The sequence below is a fragment of the Silene latifolia genome, chromosome 10 (assembly GCF_048544455.1).
Source record: "Silene latifolia isolate original U9 population chromosome 10, ASM4854445v1, whole genome shotgun sequence".
In the NCBI taxonomy this organism is placed as follows: domain Eukaryota; kingdom Viridiplantae; phylum Streptophyta; class Magnoliopsida; order Caryophyllales; family Caryophyllaceae; genus Silene; species Silene latifolia.
Genome location: NC_133535.1, coordinates 10,643,086 through 10,665,844, shown reverse-complemented (window position 1 = coordinate 10,665,844; position 22,759 = coordinate 10,643,086). Strand labels below are relative to the sequence as shown.

Below are 22,759 nucleotides of genomic sequence, written 5' to 3'. Positions count from 1 at the left end.
GCAGAAGTATGCATTTTATTCAATCAAGTAATTTATATTTTATAGTAAACACAATTAATTAACCAAAAAAGTTTTCGACACCAATAAAAACATCTAGACGTGCCTAGAAAAATCTTCAGAGATTGCAGTTTTTTGGTGACTAGCTTAAAGATGTAAACGAGATAGAAAGTCATGGTTTAACTCACTATTCTGATGAATTAGATGAAAATATAAAAAGCATCCCATGCATACATTGATACAAGTATACTACAACAGCAATATATAATGAAAATTCACGCGTTGGCTTTAATTATCTTATAGCTCAAAGGATCTTATAATTGTGAGGCACAATCTCGAGGAACTCGTCTAAGTGTGATTTGTCCTACTCGACTATCTTACAAATAATACATTTTAAGCTAAGAAATTAAGATTTTAAGTGTCAAGGATACACGATAAAATATGAAAAATCCTACAGTATTTGATAAAAAGACTAGTATTATGTTCCTAGGGAATTCCACAATATTGGGAAGTAGTACGCATTTCATACCATGGTAACTAATAACATAAATTTCATATGTAAGAGAAATGATGGCTAAGCTTACCATGGTAAATAATGCAATTACCCTTATTAACTAAGAGACGTACACCATAGAATAAAATATGATTTAAATGCCTATATAAATGAAAGAGTGATCAAGCTGACAACATACAAAATGAAACACATCCACCTCCAAACCCAAAATGAAAGTCCAAGTAAAATTTCTCTTATCATCTTTGTTTTTGTAATACTCAATATTACAGTAACTTCAGCACTCCATAGTATTGATTACTCAGGCAATGAGACCGACCACATCGCGTTGTTGGCCATCAAAAGCCAACTATTGGTTCCTTCCAACTGGGTTTTAAACTCTTGGAATGACTCTATTTACCACTGTTATTGGGAGGGGGTCAGATGTGGGCGTAAACATAGAAGAGTGACTGTACTAGATTTGAGTTCTAGAGGTTTGGCAGGAACCATATCTCCTTTCATAGGAAACCTCAGCTTCCTTAAGATCCTTGACCTTTACAATAATAGTCTATATGGAGAAATCCCTAATCAATTAGGTCATCTAATTAGGCTTCATGTACTACAACTATATAACAACACACTTGTAGGTGAAATTCCTGCCAACATATCTCGTTGTGTTAACCTCAGACACTTTTGCTTAGACAAGAACAAGCTAGAGGGAAAACTCCCAACAGGACTAGGAGCATTGTCAAAGCTAACGGAATTTAATGTGGAAAATAACCATCTTACCGGCCCCCTTTTTGACATCATACAAAATCTTACTTCTTTAGTAACACTATATGCTGGTTACAACACATTTACAGGAACTGTCCCAAAAAGCATTGGTAGGATGCACTTTCTAGCCTTCCTTGCACTTGGGTCAAATGAACTCTCAGGCACACTTCCCACATCCCTTTTTAATATCTCCTCCCTTCAAATTCTTGATTTTTCTTTCAACCAACTACATGGAGAACTTCCACCAGATGTTGGCATCAATATTCCCCGTCTGACATGGTTCAACCTAGAGGATAACGACTTCACAGGATTAATTCCAATCACGATCCAAAACCACACAGCTATTGAACTTATTGAACTCGGTTTTAATAATTTTATAGGAAATTTTCCTTCTTATTTTGTGAATTTTCATAAACTAAATTATTTATCCCTTGTGGAGAACCACCTACACGGTGATATTAATTTTATAGATAGACTAGTTAACTGCAGCCAATTAAATACCCTAGATTTGGGATCAAATTATTATTCTGGAATATTACCCAAATCTATTGCCAATCTCTCCACCTCTTTGGAGTACCTCAGTATTGAAGATACTCTGATAAGTGGAAAAATTCCAGAAGGTATTACCAATCTCAACAATCTTGATCATTTAGAGATGGACAACTGCAAATTAACGGGATCTATCCCTCAAGATCTCGGGAAGCTCTACAAATTGGAAGTAATTTATCTGGACTCCAACAATTTAAATGGTAAAATTCCCGATTCCTTGAGCAATTTATCATACTTGAGTGTGCTTTATTTAACTAACAACATATTGGAAGGGAGTATACCTCCAAACCTTGGGACTTGCCAAAGCTTGTTGTACCTGAATTTATCATACAATGAACTCAATGGAACCTTGAGTAATGAGCTATTTGACGGATCTGCTAGATTTGTCAGTGTAGATTTGTCCCATAATCATTTGGAAGGCTCCCTACCTTTGGAAATGAGTAAACAAGCTAACCTAAAAGAATTAGGATTGTCTAACAATAAGTTTTTAGGTGTCATTCCAAATGGTTTAGGCGATTGTTCTGAACTTCAATACCTGGTTTTGGACGGAAACTCCTTCCATGGAAATATTCCTCCATCCCTGGCTTCTTTGGCTAGCCTCCAAGAAATTGACTTTTCTCGAAACAATTTGTCTGGCCTAATTCCATCCTTCTTCACTAAATTTTACCAATTGTATTACCTTAACTTATCTTACAATGATTTTGAGGGAAGGGTTCCAACGAATTCAGTATTTGCAAATGCAAGTGCGGTCTTTGTTGCTGGCAATAGCAGACTTTGTGGAGGAATTAAACAGCTGCAATTACCTAAATGCATTGAGAATCAGCGCACGAAAAGGAGTAAGTTGATCATTCCAATCATCAGTGCACTTGTTGGGGTGGTCGCCATGGTGGTAGGGGCTGTAGGGCTGTACCTGGCATGTTTCAAAAAGAAAAAAACACCTCTTTTATTAGATTCAATGATGGGGAAAGCAACTATGAAAGTGTCTTATGACATGCTACTCAAAGCAACGGCTGGTTTTTCTTTAGAGAATCTACTTGGGACGGGTTCTTTTGGATCCGTGTTTAAGGGCATTTTGGATGGAAAATTGGTTGCAGTTAAAGTTCTCAACTTGGAACACCGCAGTGCATCTAAGAGCTTCATGGCAGAGTGTAATACATTGAGGAATGTCCGTCATCGGAATCTGGTAGGCGTTATAACAGCTTGTTCCAGCATTGACTTTCAGAGAAACGACTTTAAAGCACTAGTATACGAGTTCATGCCAAATGGGAGTCTAGACAGATGGTTACATGGAGTCGAACGAAACATGAGCGTTGCACAAAGGGTGGAGGTAGCGATTGATGTGGCCCATGCACTCGGCTATCTCCACCATGAATGTGAAACTTCAATAATGCATTGCGACTTGAAACCAAGCAATATATTGCTTGACAATGACATGGTTGCTCATGTTGGAGATTTTGGATTAGCAAGGTTTCTTACTCAACCCCGACATCCGAATCAAAGTAGCACTATTGGGATCAAGGGCACTGTAGGGTATGCTGCTCCAGGTAATTTATAATTAGTTTTACAAAGATTATATAACTATATTATCATCAAAAGACTAAGATGAACAAACTCGGTAATCCGCTGGACTTAATGCTAAAATAGTAGGCTCTAATTTATTTTAACAAAAATAGACCCCTTCATACATGTACAGTTAGTGAGCTTACCTAGCTAACATAATTCATAATAAGTGAATGTTATAAGACTTGCCTAACTATTTACTACCCATTTATGTGTCTAAGCCTTTGCACTGGATTCCCATGTCAGAGTACGGGCTTGGAAGTGAGACATCTACAGAGGGGGATGTTTACAGCTATGGCATATTGCTAATTGAGCTGATGACAGGAAAGAGTCCAACCGATAGCATGTTCAAGGAAGGCTACAGCCTTCATAACCATGCAAAAGCAGCATTACCTGACCAAGTCCTACAAATTGTAGACGCATCACTCGAAGAAGATAATCTCACTGAAGAGGCCGATGACACAAGGGCAATCCAAGATGAGCTTCAACGAAGACTGGAATGCATTACTACTGTCATCAGTGTCGGAGTGTCGTGCTCGAATCATTTGCCACAAGAACGAATGAAAATAGTCGATGCTAGAAGCAGGCTTCAAGCAGCAAGAGACAACCTTCTCAGTGCTAGAAACAGGCGTAATCTTCCTGCAAGAGGTACATCATTAGACATACCATGAGGTTTACAACTTAATAGTAACTAATTCTACAGAATGTTTACTTTAATTAGAGGTTATGCTGATATATCATTTCTACTTGTACCGTTGATGGTTACAGGGGGCCCGAGAGGTTGATCTTACTCAAGAATACAAGTATCCGTAATTGAAGGCTCAAGATAGATCAGAATGATTGAAAACTATAAATCTAGTAAAATGCTTTTAAGTTTCCGTCAGTCTGCTGTGCACAATGACTGATAAATTGTTATATAATCAATCGACTAGTTATCATGTGTTAAGGCTAGCTGGTTTCTTGTGTTAAGCGCAACATCCACATTGAATGTAAATTGCAATTGATGGTTAAACTTCAGCAAACAGGTGCTTTGAGAGGCTCAACTCAATTTTGCAAATTGATGGCTTATTTTTTTCGGTCGAATTTATGGCTGATGATCAAATTATATGCATGATAACAAAAAAAATAAAAAATTGTACCTTTCTAAATCTTCAATTTATTTGACCCTCACTAAGAGTCATGCAGTCATGCTCCGACCATTTGGCAAATTATCGAATGAAAATAATCAAAATCGCCACTATCTCCCTGCAAGAGAAAGTATATCACTATACATATCATATGTTTCTCAGTCACGATTTTTTTTAACACGGACAAGTTGATTACAAGTGACGCTGACATGCCTGACAATACTCTTATTCTGCTTATCAGATTATTGATTGCAGGGGCCTAAGGTATAAACAATTGAATCTCAGTTATAATTAAGAAGACTCCAAAATCCAAATATAGCATAGTTGAATGTAAAATGGTTTTAAGTTACTGTCTATTTATTTGCTGTAAACTGTGTCGTACTTCTATAGATTTTTTCTGGGAACTAATATTCGGTTGTCTTCATATACGCTCTTTTTATAGGGGCTAACGCATTAGTTTTGCTCCGAAAAATAATCGAAGGTAAACCTAAATACTTAATAGGCTATGCAACTATGGTGACATCCAATATAGATGCTGAAATACGGTTCTATCCTGTGATACTTAATAGGCATTTTGATAGGAGTCCAGCACTCAGGAAACAGCCCTGCTTTTTTTTTCCATTACTATAACAAATGATTCTACGAATGCTGAGGGGATCTATGACAAATTTTGACACCGTCAGTCAATCTCCACATTATCTGCTCCATCTTTTTTGTCAAAAGTCTTTAGAGCACCTTTGTTAGAACACACTTGGTTGATGATGCCAAGTTTCATTGTTATTTAATTGTTTGCTTCTTAGTTATAAGGTTTAGCATTTGAAGCACTCAATGAATTTCCAAAGATGGTTCAAGAATGATCAAGATGAAGTTATGACAAGAAATCCCTTAGCCTTAGTCAAATGTTGTAAACGATTACAAATGCTTAGTGATTGAAGCAATCAAATGGACTCTCAAAGACCGCTTAACATGATCATCAAGATGAAGTCAACAAGAAGTCAAGACAATGATATGATCCTAGCATTAGTCGAAAAATGTAAGAGTAAGTGTAACATTCTCATTTACGTCAAGTGGCTGCAAAACCATGCAACAGTGCACTGCACTGTGGTTTCTGATACTACCATATGGAGGAACTTTTATTCGAAAAGTTTAAGTGTGAAAATCTTTACAACTTTCAGATTTTTAAAGCTTTAACATTTGAATCATCATAGTTTGAAAACAAATCTGAAATTTTAAGGCACTAATCTCTATTGATAAAACCTCTAGATTTGTGCATTTGCTTTTTACCAAAATGGTAAGTTGAACCTGTCAAACTTTTAAAACTAGAAAAGTTTTTTGCCAATTTGGTAAAGTGTCACATGTTCAGTGTTTTGGAAAGAGTTTTCTGATTTTGATCAATGACTTGTGCTCCAAGCCTATAGCCTAACATTTACCATCACTCAAAGGCTATCTATTTAATATTTGATTTAATTAACCTAAGTTGTACTACTTAGATGATCAAATCCACTATAAATAGGGTGCCTTTGCTTCATTTATTTCTCAAGACTTTTCTGAGCATTAATTGTTAAAACACTTTGCAAAACATCAGCTCTTGTTCTTCAACTTATTTGCAAAACTGTTTTCTATTTTAAAAGTCTTCAATCGTTTTTCAAAAGAGCTGTAAATCTCCATGTATCAGTTCGTTGCACTATGACATCTGAGTTTGTTCCATGATTCTCGTGTTTAGGTCTTAATTGTGATCTTCATGTTCATTAAGTGAACGATTGAGATTCAAAGACTCTGTAAACCTGTAAGATGAAACTTAAGCAAGTGCAACCGGAGTAGGTTGACGAGTTATTTTCATTGTAAGGGGTTTAGTTGTTTGAGTAAATTTCTAAACAAGCAATAAACTAACGGTTGGACGTAGGCCTCGGAGTAGAGGCTGAACCAATTTTTTAAACATCGTCTTGTTTGTTCATTTACTTTTACGTTTGTTCTCATTATTTATATATTGTTTATCTCGCAATCTGTTTGTGTCACAGTGTTCAATACTGTGTCTCAGACCTGCTGATTGATTCAATCTTGTGAACTTAAAACGATTAAGTATCTTTTAAGTTTTCAACTTAAAAGGGATTCACTTATTGCTAAGAGTATTCAACTTAAAAAGTATTCACTTTATATCTTCATTGGTAAGTTGAAGAAAAATACTCTTTCATTCATACTTTTCTGATCTGTGCAACAATCGACTTTACTGTGACATATACTAAGCTGAATTCGTGTGTATATACTTCTAACTCAAATAGTTCTAAGTATAAACACCTTTACCATTCAAAGTAGTGTCCATATCAGTTTAGTCTATTGTCCTAGATTTCAAAGAAGCTTAATTCAAGCTTAAAAATTTTAATTGGACACCTAATTCACCCCCTCCCCCTCTTAGGTGTTCTCGTCCTTGACTCTTGAACCTTCACACACAAGATATAATGTGAAATCGAGTCACCGCCAAAGAGCGGCCTAAATAATACAGCTGGAGAACAAAAACCATTCACCAAATTTGAAATTTCGTCTTTGCACGCGTAAACCAACGGTAAAAAAGCAACCAAAATGACATTTCTAAACTGTGGCCCTAGGTTGCACCAAAACGGACACGGACACGACACGGACACGTGACACGACATCCCATGAAATTTAGGACACGGGACACGGCATTTAAATTTAATAAAATATATATTCTATAGTTATATATGTGTGATTTTATTTTTGAAAAAGTATTGAATATTAAATTTAAATAAGTGAAAGTAAAACTTACGTTAATTATAACTCATTCTCATTTCCAAAACCAAAACCAACTTATAATCAATCTATTTCGACATCTCATTACTAGTCTAAATAACATCATTTGTCTCCAATTTAACTTATTTCCCCACCAAATTTAACCATATAACAATTCTCGCCATTTAACTTAAATTCAACTTGATTCCGTTTGGAGGCCAGGTATGTCCAAATACGATGGACACGGCTCAAAATACCATGGACACGTGTCGGACACGTGCCGAAATAAAAGATGAAAGTTAGACATGGCTTTACAAGTGTCCGACACGTTTTGACGTGTGTCCGATGAGTGTCGTGTCCGACACGGGTGTCCGACACGGGAACGCCGATTAGGAGGAGTGTCCGTGCAACCTAGCTGTGGCCTACTTGGGATTCTTCTCTTTGTAAAGTACAATAGCATCGGCTAATAATACTTCTAGACTTAAAAAGGTTTACCAACAATTCCCTTTTGATGGCCGTAGTACTCATTCTATTCAATAAAGTAAACATAGAAAATACAATTAATTAACTGACCGAATCGTATTACTGGCCATCAATTGCTCATGCTGGAGGAGATCAAGCTGATCACATGAGTGATTAAGTAATAAACTTAAGTCTCTGCATCTTCATTCCTAGATGACCATAAAAACAATGAGGTTTGTCATGTGAACTGGATGGTTATAATCTGTGCCACTATTGATTAGATCGACGACCCAAAGAGAATTTAAAATACTTGAAAAAGTAGAAACTATATGATGATAAATATAACAATCTGTGTTTAACTATTCCAATGGCTAAGTTCCAGCTACAAGACTTTGTAGAGAGAACAATGTGAAGGACCATATTATTTTGGTTCATATAAACAAATGGGACCTTATATAAAAATATGTTATACTCCCATCCGTCTTCAAGTATCTGACACAACACAGTGTTGGGTATCTGACGTATCAAATACGGCTACTTTGTGTGAAGTTTTCAATTTTTGGTCTAAAAATGTACGGTTGAAGTGGCGTGTCATACCGGAAATGATACAAATGCCTTCAACATAACTCAAGTATGATAGGATGAAGGTATATGGCTGTTTAGCCACAACATGTAATCCTACAAGGTAAAGATAAGATTCAGCTGTGTTCCATGGAGATCCTCAAGGTCAGAAGGGCCATAAACTCTCCAGCTTGACCACTAGAAATGTTTTGTATCCACAGATGTAAGAATTCATGAATCAGTGTATATCAACAATTCACCGTCGAAGGAAATTCAGAATCTGTTACACTACCGATGCTCATCACAGATGCACGTGACAAGAAACAAGTTCCAGTTGACATCTCTGAATGTAGTCCAGCAACTTCAGAACCTGTTATAGGGGACACTTATACTTCTACATGTCAGGACTATAAGGATGCACTTAAATCTACATATTGATCACAGAATCAAAGTCGACTAGTTAGAGAACGAAAAGCACAAGCATGGAGCAAAGGCTACACTGTCTAAAATTGAGTTACGCCCGCTAATTTTGAGGCCCTACATAATCGTACGGCCTACATAATACTCCCTCCATAGCGGCCATTTCTTTACTTATTTCATTTTTGGGTTTTTCAGTCATTTATACGTCATTTTATTTAAAAATGCTTTTAGTGTTTAACATGAGCATTCACTTAAGTACAATCTACCCCACTTGTCACAGAAAAACTATAATCTAAAGAATGTGTGTCAAAAGTAAATGTAAACAAATGTCGGTAACAGAGGAAGTGTCGTCTTAGTAAATAATATTTAATACTAAAACCTTGAATGGATCACTGACATCATTTCTCTTTAGCCAAGGAAATCATTACATCGCATGCGCACTGAAACCACAAAATCAACAGCAAACCACACTCTTTCTCCTACCAATTATACCACATTGTTAATTACCTTAATAAGTACTTGCCTGTCTATATTTATGAAGAGATTGGATTTTAAAGAGCATCTAACACATAAAACAGCAACACACAAAATAAAACAAATTTACCTCAAAATCCATTACGATCTCGTTTAAGAGTAATGTCTTCCTTGTGTAGCAAACCAGTCTTTCCTATCATCTTTCTTATCATCGTTATAATTGCTATTCAAAAAGTCACAGCAACTGAGTCTCTGCATAGTGTTAAATTACCAGGAAATGAAACTGACCGAGTCGCATTGTTGGCTATCAAAAACCAACTGGTGAAATATCCCGACTGGGTTTTAAGCTCATGGAATAACACTATGCACCATTGTAGCTGGCAGGGGGTTACTTGTGGGCGCAAACATAACAGAGTGACTGTACTAGATTTGAGTTCAAGGGGATTGGCAGGAACCATATCTCCTTTCATAGGAAACCTGAGCTTCCTTCAAAGCATTAGGCTTTATAATAATAGCATCTATGGTGAAATCCCCAAGCAATTAGGTCGCCTATTTAGGCTATATGAACTAGGGCTACAAAATAACACACTTGCAGGTTCAATTCCAAATAATATATCACATTGTATTAACCTTGGATTTCTTAGTTTAGGCAACAACAAGCTAGAGGGAAAACTACCAGCAGGATTACGAGCATTGATTAAGCTAGAATACCTTAGCATTTCCCAAAACTATTTTACAGGCTCTCTTTTTGACATCATACCAAACCTTACCTCCTTAGTAACAATATCTGCTGCTTATAATTCGTTTACAGGAACTATCCCAATCAACATTGGTAAGGTGCAAAACCTAACTAACCTTGAAGTTGGAGAAAATTTACTCTCAGGCACACTTCCCACATCCATTTTCAATCTCTCCTATCTTCACTTTCTTGATTTGCCTGTCAATCAACTACATGGAGAGCTTCCCGCAAATATGGGCTTCACTATTCCTCGTCTGAAATGGCTAAACCTATTTGAAAATAACTTTTCAGGATCAATTCCAATCACCATAAGAAACCTTACGAGCCTCGAGTTTATTGGATTGTCGCTGAATAGTTTTACAGGAAGTGTTCCTCAGGATTTCAGCCATTTTCATAATCTAGTTCATTTAGATCTTGAAGAAAACTTCCTGATGGGTGACATTAGCTTTATAAATACATTAGTTAACTGTAGCCAATTACAATTCCTATCATTGGGAGATAATGATTTTTCAGGAATATTACCCCAATCCATGGCTAATCTCTCCACCACTTTAACATGGCTGACTTTCGGAGATAGTTTGATTAGTGGAACAATTCCTGCTGGGATTACCAATCTCATCAATCTTGAGGTTTTAAGTTTATACAATATCAATTTGACAGCATCCCTTCCTCATGATCTCGGGAAGCTGCAGAAGTTACAAGGTCTTGATTTAAATTCAAACAGACTAACAGGTACAATTCCCATTTCCATTGGAAATTTATCACTTCTAAATCAGCTTTTTTTATACAACAACATCTTGGAAGGGAGCATACCTGCAAGCATTGGGAACTGTCAAAACTTACAACAGTTGGACCTGAGTAACAATTTCTTCTCTGGAAACATATCGAGTGAGCTCTTTCAAGGAGAGGCCAAATTTATTTTATTAAACTTATCAGGAAATCAGTTTGAAGGGCCACTCCCTCTTGAAATCGGTAAGCAAATAAATTTAGTTGACTTGGAAGTGTCTAACAATAAGTTGTCAGGAGAATTTCCAGATAGTCTGAGTGAGTGCCTTTTTCTTCAATTCTTATATATGCACGGAAATTCATTCAGTGGTTCAATTCCACCATCACTCACTTCTTTGAAATCCCTTGTAAAAATAGACATTTCTCAAAACCATTTGTCGGGTCCAATACCAGTCTACTGGTCCAAATTACCCTTGATATATCTAAATTTATCTTACAACAATTTTGAGGGAAGGGTTCCAACAGTAGGAGTTTTTGCAAATGCAACTGGATTCTTTCTTGCTGGTAACAGCAGGCTTTGTGGAGGAATACAGAAGCTACATTTGCCCAAATGTATCGAAAATGAAATACCTAGAAAGAAAAAACGTTTGTCTAACACCCTCAAGAAGGTGGTAATTTCAACGATGTGCACACTGGGGGTGATGGCCATGTTACTAGCCTTGTATTTCATCTATCGAAGGAATAAAAGGCAACCCATCTTGTCAACTTCAATGACTGGCAAAACACTAACGAAAATGTCTTACCACACGCTACTCAAAATCACATCTGGGTTTTCTTCAGACAACCTGCTTGGCACAGGCTCTTTTGGATCAGTATTTAAAGGGGTTTTAGATGGTCAAGTGTTCGCTGTCAAAGTTCTTAACCTGGAACATCTAGGTGCATCTAAGAGCTTCATTGTAGAGTGTAAGGCTTTGAGAAATGTCCGTCACCGTAACCTGGTTGGTATTGTAACAGCTTGCTCTAGTATTGATTTTCAGAGAAATGATTTTAGAGCCCTAGTATACGAGTTCATGCCCAATGGAAGTCTAGACAGATGGTTACATGGAGTAGATGGAAACATGAGCCTTTCTCAAAGGGTGGATGTAACGATTGATGTGGCCCATGCACTCATCTATCTCCACCATGAGTGTGAAACTCCAATAGTGCATTGCGACTTGAAACCGAGCAACATATTGCTCGATAATGACATGGTCGCTCATGTTGGGGATTTTGGATTAGCAAGGTTTCTTACTCAACCTCGACATCCGAATCAAACTAGTACAATCGGAATCAAGGGAACTGTAGGCTATGCTGCTCCAGGTAATAATCGTGTTATTCCTATTTATATTTAGTCTGACAAAAATAATATAACTATGTTATCATCAAAAGACTTAGATGCACAAACTCAGCAATCTACTGGACTTCTTATCTATTTACAACCCATTTATGCGTCTAAGCGTTTGCATTGGGTTCACATGTCAGAGTATGGGCTCGGAAATGAGCCATCTACTGAGGGTGATGTTTGACTATGGCATATTGCTACTCGAGCTAATGACAGGAAAGAGTCCAACAGACAACATGTTCAAGGAAGGCTACAGCCTTCATATGCATGCAGAAGCAGTATTACCTGACCAAGTCCTACAAATTGTAGACCCATCACTCGAAGAAGATAATCTCACTGAAGAGGCCGATGACACAAGGGCAATCCAAGATGAGCTTCAACGAAGACTGGAATGCATTACTACTGTTATCAGTGTCGGGGTGTCGTGCTCCAATCATTTGCCACAAGAGCGAATGAAAATAGTCGATGCCAGAAGCAGGCTTCAATCAGCAAAAGACAACCTTCTGAATGCTAGAAACAGGCGTAATATTCCTGCAAGAGGTATATCATGAGACATACTATAGGTTTACACCTCGATCCACGAATTATGCTCAAAGTTTCAATTTAATTAGAAGTTTCGCTAACATAACATTATTTTCTACTTGCTTACGCTGATGGCTACAGAGGAATGACCGACTGAGGTTGATTTCAATCAGGAATACAATAATCCGCAAATGAAGGCTCAAGATAGGATATTAAGACTATGAATCTACCTTAGTTGAATGTAAACTGCTTTCAAGTTCTTGTTACTTCGCTGTAAACTTGACTAATAAATTGTTATGTAATCTATTATGTAAAATACTCAGTAGTGTTTTTTCATGGGTAGCTGGTTTCTTGTCATAAGCATAACATCCACATAGTTACGGTTAATCCGACGTTGACCTCTACAAAGTATACTCCGTCCGTCCTAATCATTTGATTATATAAACGATAAAATTTAGGCTAAAGATAAAGCTCTCAATTTCATTAAGCTTGTTTAAAAGTTGAATGAATAAAACTTTTTAAATTTATGCAACCATCGTTTAAAACTTCCTCACGCCATAAATAATCCATATGCATGCTTTAGTCAGCAAGATGCAATGTCGCTACGCCAATTTAATCTTCGAGACAGGTTATATATGAGGTACGCTGCAAGCCTCATTAGAACTTCGAGAAAATCGTGTCCAAGTACCATACTCGTTTTCAATAAGCAAATGCAACACAGTACGAAGAATCTAGTCACTTTGGAAAAACATAAAAAAGAATTCTTATCAATAACATAATATTTCTAGAAATTAGAAATGGAAATCTTTCTTTAACCACAAATCCTTGAAGACGACAATATTAAGTTTACTGGTAAAACGGATCCAAATAGGTATCATATGATAAGACTTAAGAGTAGTTGTCTAAGTTATAGCAAAAAGTTTGTCTTATTATCATCACGTATTCACGTGGTAATATTTGAATCTGTTTTACCATTAAAATGGATCTTGCCGTCTTAAGCAACAATAGTTGTTCTTCAACAAGCGCACGCACTAATCTCTGTTCTCTTTTGCAAATTTACAATCATCACATTGATAGTGCGAGGATGCCACTTAATCACCAGCAATACAAAACTCTTAATTAAAGTGCTACCAAAAATTCCACATTGTTGGCCAGAAGTATCAACTTTGCACTCTATTCAATCAAGTAATTTTATTATATTCTATAGCAAACACAATTAAATTCAATCAAAAAAGTTTTCGACACCAATAAAAACATCTAAATGTGCTTTAGTCATGATTTTAATTCACTATTCTGATGAATAAATGAAAACATAAAGAGCATCCAATCCCGCTCATACAAGTATACTACAACAGCATATATAATGAAAATTCACGGGTAGGCTTTAATTATCTCGTAGCTCAAAGGATCTCTATTGCGAGGCATAATATCGAGGTATTCGTCTATGTGTGATTACGTCGGACTCAACTATCTTACACTTAATACTTCTGTTTTGAGTTAAAACATGAAGTTCACAAGGATACACGATAAGATATGAAAAACCTACACGGCCGACATAAAAAGATTACTATTATGTTCCTATGGTTCAAAGAATTTCACAAATTTAAATTTGGGAAGTAGAGCGTATACCAATTCAATAAACCAGTTCATAGAAAATTAACAGTACAATTAATTTACCAAAATGTTATCGAGGCCAAAGAAACAGATCAATAGAATATGCCTTGCTCAATTATAACCACTACGCGTGTGAAATTCTAATTGTTCACTATGTTCTGAAACCGAACAACATATTGCTCAATAATGACATGATTGCCTTATTCGCCTATGCTGGGGATTTTGGATCAACCGATGTCCATATTTACAGTTATGACATACTGTTACTCAAAGCTCATGACCGGAAAAGATCCAAACGACAACATTTTTAAGGAACACTATATTTGCAAAAGGAGTACCTGATCACAGCTTACAAATTGTAGACCCATAGCTTGAATAAGATATCCTCAGTGAAGAAGTCCACGACAGGTTGTCAATCAGACGAGCTTCAACGAAGACTGGAATAATGTATTATTTCTGTGATTAGTGTTGGACAGTAAGTCAGTAATGCACTATCTTATTTAATAAAATAATTCACAGAAAATTCAATTCAATCATCAAAAAGTTTTCTATGCTAATTATTACTACTCATATGCCTCGAAAAATCCTTATTTGAGCTTACCGTGTTAGACGGAGTATTTATAGGTTGACTATTATAATTATTCCTATTACAGTTCACTTCTTATCATCTAAAAAGAACAGGTCAGCAAGATGCAACCTTCTCAATGCCATACATCGACTTAATCTTCCTGCAAGGTTTCAATTTTTGCTTTCAAATACTACACGAACATAAAGTCATATTATATACGAGGTACTTTATTCGACTCATTAGAACTTAGAAAATAATGTGTCCAAGTACCATACTCGTTTTTAATAAGCATTCACAACATAATACGAATAATCTAGGCACCTTGAAAAAAACATAAAAAGAATTCTGTTGTTTATCAATTAGACAATTATATTAGTACTGACTGTAAAAATAGAACGTTTCTAGATCGGAAATGGAAGTCTTTCTTTAATTTAACAAGCGTACAGAACTACACACTGATCTCTTTTCTGTTTTGCAAAACTACAATCATCACACTGATAGTGCGAGGAAGGCACTTAGTCACCAGCAACACAAGACTCTTGATTAAAGTGCTACCAAAAATTCCACATTGTTGGCAAAAAGTATCAACTTTGCATTCTATTCAATCAAGTAATTTTATATTATATAGTAAACACAATTAAATTCACTCAAAAAAGTTTTCGGCACCAATGAAAACATCTAAATGTGCCTCAGAAAAATCTTCAGAGATTGCCATTTTATGTAAAGCAGGGAGCAAGTCATGATTTAATTCACTATTCGTCTATTCCTGACAAATCGATGAAAATATAAAGAGCATCCAATCCCACACATACAAGTATACTACAACAACATTATATAATGAAAATTCACGCGTAATATCTCAAAGGATCTCACCTATTGCGAGCCATAAAATCGAGGTACTCGTCTATGTGTGATTGGTCGGACTCGGCTATCTTACAATTAATACTTCTATTTTAAGTTAAAACATGAAGTTCTCAAGGATACGCGATAAGATATGAAAAACCTATTTCATCAGCATAAAAAGGCTACTATTATGTTCCTATGCTTCAAGAATTCCACAGAATTGGGAAGCCGAGCGCATTCCATTCAATAAACCAGTTCATAGAAAATTAGCAGTACAATTAATTTACAGAAATGTTATCTACTCCAAAGAAACAGATCAATGAATATGCCTTGTTCAATTATCTCCACTACAAGTGTGAAACTCTAATTATTCATTGTGAGATGAAACCGAGCAAACATATTGGTCGACAATGAACATGATTGCCTATGTTCGGGATTTTGGATGAATTGTTGTCAATGAATTCATATGTTAGTACGGTCTAGGAAGTGAAGCGTCTACAAATGTCGATATTTACAGTTATGATATATTGGTACTCTAGCTCACAACATGAAAAAGTCCAAAAGACAGCATTTTCAAGAAAGATTATAACCTTCATATACATGCAAAAGTACGAGTACCTGATCACGTTCGTGGCTTACAAATTGTAGACCGATAACTTGAATAAGATAACCTCAGTGAAGAAGTCCAGGACAGAAGGACAATCGGACAAGCTTCAACAAAGACTGGAATGTGTTATTTCTGCTCCAACCATTTGCCACATGATCGAATGAAAATAACCGATGCCACAAGTTATTCCTGCAAGAGGCATATCATTAGACATATCAAATGTTCCTTAGTAACAAAATTAATGACAGAATTTTTTATTAGAATTTTATGCTGACAGTACACTAATTCTGCTTTTGACATTAACGAATCTGCCAAAGTTCGATGTAAAATCTTTCAAGTTCTGTAAATTCACGAGAAACTTGACTAATACTCCCTACGTCGCAATCATTTGTCCACCTTTGAATAATGTACTTGTTATCTACTCCGCTCCGCTGATTTTTTACTAACTTTCTAAGGTTCACTGAATACCGTATGATTTAATTCACCATAAAGTTAAACACAACTTCTAGCGTGCCTGAAAAAGTTATTCATTGCGCTTTCCATGTTCGACTATTATAAGCCAAAGACCACAATCTACAATACCAGAGAATAAATTATGGTTTCAATGCCTATATATAAATGAAAGAGTGTTAAAGTTAAAGAGCATCTCATACACACCAAAAAAAAAAAAAATTTTTGACAATTACACAATAAGAAACCAATCTACCTCCAAACCCGAAATGAAAGTCCAGCCTTTCTACTCATCTTTGTTTTCGTGATACTTAATGTTACAGTAACTTTAGCATTGCGTAGTATTGACTACTCAGGCAACGAGACAGATCACCACTGTTATTGGGAGGGGGTTACTTGTGGGCGTAAACATAATAGAGTGACTGTACTACAATTGAGTTCTAGAGGTTTGGCAGGTACCATATCTCCATTCATAGGAAACCTGAGCTTCCTTAAGATCCTCTACCTTTACAATAATAGTCTATATGGAGAAATCCCCAATCAATTAAGTCATATATTTAGGTTACGTGAACTGCATCTCTCTATAAATACACTTGTAGGTGAAATTCCATCCAACATATCAAATTGCATTTACCTCAGGCATATTTCCCTTGGCTACAACAAGCTAGAGGGAAAACTTCCAACAGGATTAAGGGCATTGTCAATGCTAACAACATTTATTGTGGACAATAACAATCTTACGGGCCCGTTTTTTGACATCATACAAAACCTTACATCCTTGGTAACCATATCTGCTCTTGGGAACTCATTTACAGGAACTATCCCAAACAACATTGGTAAGATGCAAAACCTAACTAATCTTGAAGTTGGACTTAATGAACTCTCTGGCACACTTCCCACATCCATTTTCAATCTCTCATATATTCAAATTGTTGATTTGGCAATTAATCAACTACATGGAGAGCTTCCCGCGAATATGGGCGTCGGTTTGTCTCGTCTGGAATGGCTAAACCTTCAATGGAACAAATTTTCAGGATCAATTCCAATCACCATAAGAAACCTTACAAACCTCGAGTTTATTGGACTGGTCCATAATGGTTTTACAGGAAGTGTTCCTCGGGATTTTAGCCATTTTCATAATCTACAACATTTAGATATTGGAGAAAACTTCCTAGTAGGTGACATTAGCTTTATAACTACCTTAGTTAACTGTAGCCAATTACAAGTTCTATCATTGGGAGATAATGATTTTTCTGGAATACTACCCCAATCCATGGCTAATCTCTCCACCACTTTAACATGGCTGACTTTCGGAGATAGTTTGATTAGTGGAACAATTCCTGCTGGGATTACCAATCTCATCAATCTTGAGGTTTTAAGTTTATACAATATCAAATTGACAGCATCCCTTCCTCATGATCTCGGGAAGCTGCAGAAGTTACAAGGTCTTGATTTAAAAGAGAGGCCAAATTTATTTTTTTAAACTTATCAGGAAATCAGTTTGAAGGGTCACTCCCTCTTGAAATCAGTAAGCAAATAAATTTAGTTGACTTGGAAGTGTCTAACAATAAGTTGTCAGGAGAATTTCCAGATAGTCTGAGTGAGTGCCTTTTTCTTCAATTCTTATATATGCACGGAAATTCATTCAGTGGTTCAATTCCACCATCACTCACTTCTTTGAAATCCCTTGTAAAAATTGACATTTCTCAAAACCATTTGTCGGGTCCAATACCAGTCTACTGGTCCAAATTACCCTTAGAATATCTAAATTTATCTTACAACAATTTTGAGGGAAGAGTTCCAACAGTAGGAGTTTTTGCAAATGCAATCTGGATTCTTTCTTCTTTGGTAACAAAGAGGCTTTGTGGAGGAATACGAAGCTACATTTGCCCAAATGTATCGAAAATGAAATACCTAGAAAGAAAAAACGTTTGTCTAATACCCTCAAGAAGGTGGTAATTTCAATGGTGTGCACACTGGTTGGGGTGATGGCCATGTTACTAGCCTTGTATTTCATCTATCGAAGGAATAAAAGGCAACCCATCTTGTCAACTTCAATGACTGGCAAAACACTAACGAAAATGTCTTACCACATGCTACTCAAAATCACATCCGGGTTTTCTTCTTGACAACTGCTTGGAGCGAGCTCTTTTGGATCGTATTTAAGGGGGTTTTAGATGGCCAAGTGTTTCTTTGTCAAAGTTCTTAACCTGGAACATCTAGATGCATCTAAGAGTTTCATTGCAGAGTGTAAGGCTTTGAGAAATGTCCGTCACCGTAACCTGGTTGGTATTGTAATGTGACTTGCTCTAGTATTGATTTTCGAGAGAAATGATTTTAGAGCCCTAGTATACGAGTTCATGCCCAATGGAAGTCTAGACAGATGGTTACATGGAGTAGATGGAAACATGAGCCTTTCTCAAAGGGTGGATGTAGCGATTGATGTGGCCCATGCACTCATCTATCTCCACCGTGAGTGTGAAACTCCAATAGTGCATTGCGACTTGAAACCGAGCAACATATTGCTCGATAATGACATGGTCGCTCATGTTGGGGATTTTGGATTAGCAAGGTTTCTTACTCAACCTCGACATCCGAATCAAACTAGTACAATCGGAATCAAGGGAACTGTAGGCTATGCTGCTCCAGGTAATAATCGTGTTATTCCTATTTATATTTAGTCTGACAAAAATAATATAACTATGTACCTTATGACATTTTGGCTTTAGCTGAGAAGGATGTGAATGAAATAGTATAAACCCTTTTTGGGTTTTTTAAAAAAAAAAAAAAAAAAAAAAAAAAAAAAAAAAAAAAAAAAAAAAAAAAAAAAAGACTTAGATGCACAAACTCAGCAATCTGCTGGACTTATTATCTATTTACAACCCATTTATGCGTCTAAGCCTTTGCATTGGGTTCACATGTCAGAGTATGGGCTCGGAAATGAGCCATCTACTGAGGGTGATGTTTACAGCTATGGCATATTGCTACTCGAGCTAATGACAGGAAAGAGTCCAACAGACAACATGTTCAAGGAAGGCTACAGCCTTCGTATGCATGCAGAAGCAGTATTACCTGACCAAGTCGTACAAATTGTAGACCCATCACTCGAAGAAGATAATCTCACTGAAGAGGCCGATGACACAAGGGCAATCCAAGATGAGCTTCAACGAAGACTGGAATGCATTACTACTGTTATCAGTGTCGGGGTGTCGTGCTCCAATCATTTGCCACAAGAGCGAATGAAAATAGTCGATGCCAGAAGCAGGCTTCAATCAGCAAAAGACAACCTTCTGAATGCTAGAAACAGGCGTAATATTCCTGCAATAGGTATATCATGAGACATACTATAGGTTTACACCTTAGTCACGAATTATGCTCAAAGTTTCAATTTAATTAGAAGTTCTGCTAACATAACATTATTTTCTACTTGCAGCGCTGATGGCTACAGAGGCATGACCGACTGAGGTTGATTTCAATCAGGAATACAATAATCCGCAAATGAAGGCTCAAGATAGGATAAAATTTAGGCTAAAGATAAAGCTCTCAATTTCATTAAGCTTGTTTAAAAGTTGAATGAATAAAACTTTTTAAATTTATGCAACCATCGTTTAAAACTTCCTCACGCCATAAATAATCCATATGCATGCTTTAGTCAGCAAGATGCAACGCCGCTACGCCAATTTAATCTTCGAGACAGGTTATATATGAGGTACGCTGCAAGCCTCATTAGAACTTCGAGAAATCGTGTCCAAGTACCATACTCGTTTTCAATAAATGTATGCAACACAGTACGAAGAATCTAGTCACTTTGGAAAAACATAAAAAAGAATTCTTATCAATTTACATAATGTTTCTAGAAATTAGAAATGGAAATCTTTCTTTAACCACAAATCCTTGAAGACGACAATATTAAGTTTACTTGTAAAACGGATCCAAATAGGTATCATATGATAACACTTGAGTAGTTGTCTAAGTTATAGCAAAAAGTTTGTCTTATTATCATCACGTGGTAATATTTGAATCCGTTTTACCATTAAAATGGACCTTGCCGTCTTAAGCATCTCTTTTCTCTTTTGCAAATTTACAATCATCACATTGATAGTGCGAGGAAGCCACTTAATCACCAGCAATACAAAACTATTAATTAAAGTGCTACCAAAAATTCCACATTGTTGGCCAGAAGTATCAACTTTGCACTCTATTCAATCAAGTAATTTTATTATATTCTATAGCAAACACAATTAAATTCAATCAAAAAAGTTTTCAACGCCAATGAAAACATCTAAATGTGCTTAAGAAAAATCTTCAGAGATTGCCATTTTTTGTAAAGCAGGGAGTAAGTCATGATTTTAATTCACTATTCTGATGAATAAATGAAAACATAAAGAGCATCCGATCCCGCTCATACAAGTATACTACAACAGCATATATAATGAAAATTCACAGGTAGGCTTCAATTATCTCGTAGCTCAAAGGATCTCACCTATTGCGAGGTATTCGTCTATGTGTGATTGAGTCGGACTCGCTATCTTACAGTTAATACTTCTGTTTGAGTTAAAACATGAAGTTCACAAGGATACACGATAAGATATGAAGAACCTACACGATCGACATAAAAAGATTACTATTATGTTCCTATGGTTCAAAGAATTTCACAAATTTAAATTTCGGTAGTAGAGCGTATACCAATTCAATAAATCAGTTCATAGAAAATTAACAGTACGATTAATTTACCAAAATGTTATCTAGGCCAAAGAAACAGATCAATAGAATATGCCTTGCTCAATTATAACCACTACGCGTGTGAAACTCTAATTGTTCACTGTGTTCTGAAACCGATTAACATATTGCTCGATAATGACATGATTGCCTTATTCGCCTATGCTGGGGATTTTGGATCAACCGATGTACATATTTACCGTTATGACATACTGTTACTCAAAGCTCATGACCGGAAAAGATCCAAACGACAACATTTTCAAGGAACACTATATTTGCAAAAGGAGTACCTGATCACAGCTTACAAATTGTAAACCCATAGCTTGAAAAAGATATCCTCGGTAAAGAAGTCCACGACAGGTAGTCAATCAGACGAGCTTCAACGAAGACTGGAATGTATTTTTGTGAATTCACATGTTAAGAGTACGGTTCAACATACAACATATTTAAGGAAGACAATAACCTTCATATATATATATGCAAAAGTAGGAGTACCTGATCACGGCTTACAAGTTGTATTTTTGTCCTCAGTAAAGAAGTCCGTGATAGAAGGGCAATCAAGCTTCAACGACGACTGGAATGTATTTTTGTGAATAGTGTTCAGAGTGTCATGCTCCAACCCATTGCCACATGATCAAATGAATATATCCGACGCCACAAGCAGGCTTCAATCAGCAAGATAGGCCTTCTAAATGCTAGAAAAAAGCGTAATCTTCCTGCAAGAGGCACATCACTAGACATATCAAATGTTCCTTAGTAACAAAATTAATGACAGTTTTAATTTGATTAGAAATTTATGCTGACAGTACACTAATTCTGCTTGACATTAACGAATCTGCCAAAGTTTGATGTAAAATCTTTCAAGTTCTGTAAATTCACGAAAAACATTATTAACAGTTTAATACTCCCTACGACACAATCATTTGTCTACCTTTGAATAATATACTTGTTATCTACTTAGCTGCGCTGATTTTTACTAACTATCTAAGGTTCACTAAGTCAAGACCCTCTCCATTTCCTAAAAGAAATAGTTGGTCCATTTCAAATTGTATTCTGGCGTCATCCAACGACTCTAAGTTTATGCATGAAAATAAACAAATAATGACTATAGAATAGAAACCATTATTATACGATTCTTAGAGAGGAAATGGAGAGGATCCTTTTATTCATTGCGGTTTCCATGTTGGACCAAATCTACAATACAACAACAACAACAACAACAACAACAACAACATCAGAGCCTTAATCCCAAAATGATTTGGGGTCGGCTGAAAATACTAGAGAATAAATTATGTTTCTAAACATGGAAGTCTTTCTGAGGGCACTGACCTCATTTCTCTAAGAAAAATCAGTACACTGCAAAGAAGCCACTTAATCAATCACGTAGTAATTCATGTAGAATTTCAGAGAGGAGGAATTTCATAAAGACAA

General features: G+C 36.2%; 1 protein-coding gene across 1 annotated transcript; it reads left to right on the top strand.

The window, feature by feature from the left end:
* The first annotated feature begins 692 nt into the window (after positions 1 to 692).
* Positions 693 to 8,703, top strand: LOC141607086 (uncharacterized). Its single transcript, XM_074426447.1, has 3 exons — positions 693 to 3,354; positions 3,617 to 4,018; positions 8,573 to 8,703. Exons 1-3 carry the CDS (start codon positions 693 to 695, stop codon positions 8,701 to 8,703), a joined length of 3,195 nt encoding a protein of 1,064 aa, XP_074282548.1.
* The last annotated feature ends 14,056 nt before the right edge of the window (positions 8,704 to 22,759 follow it).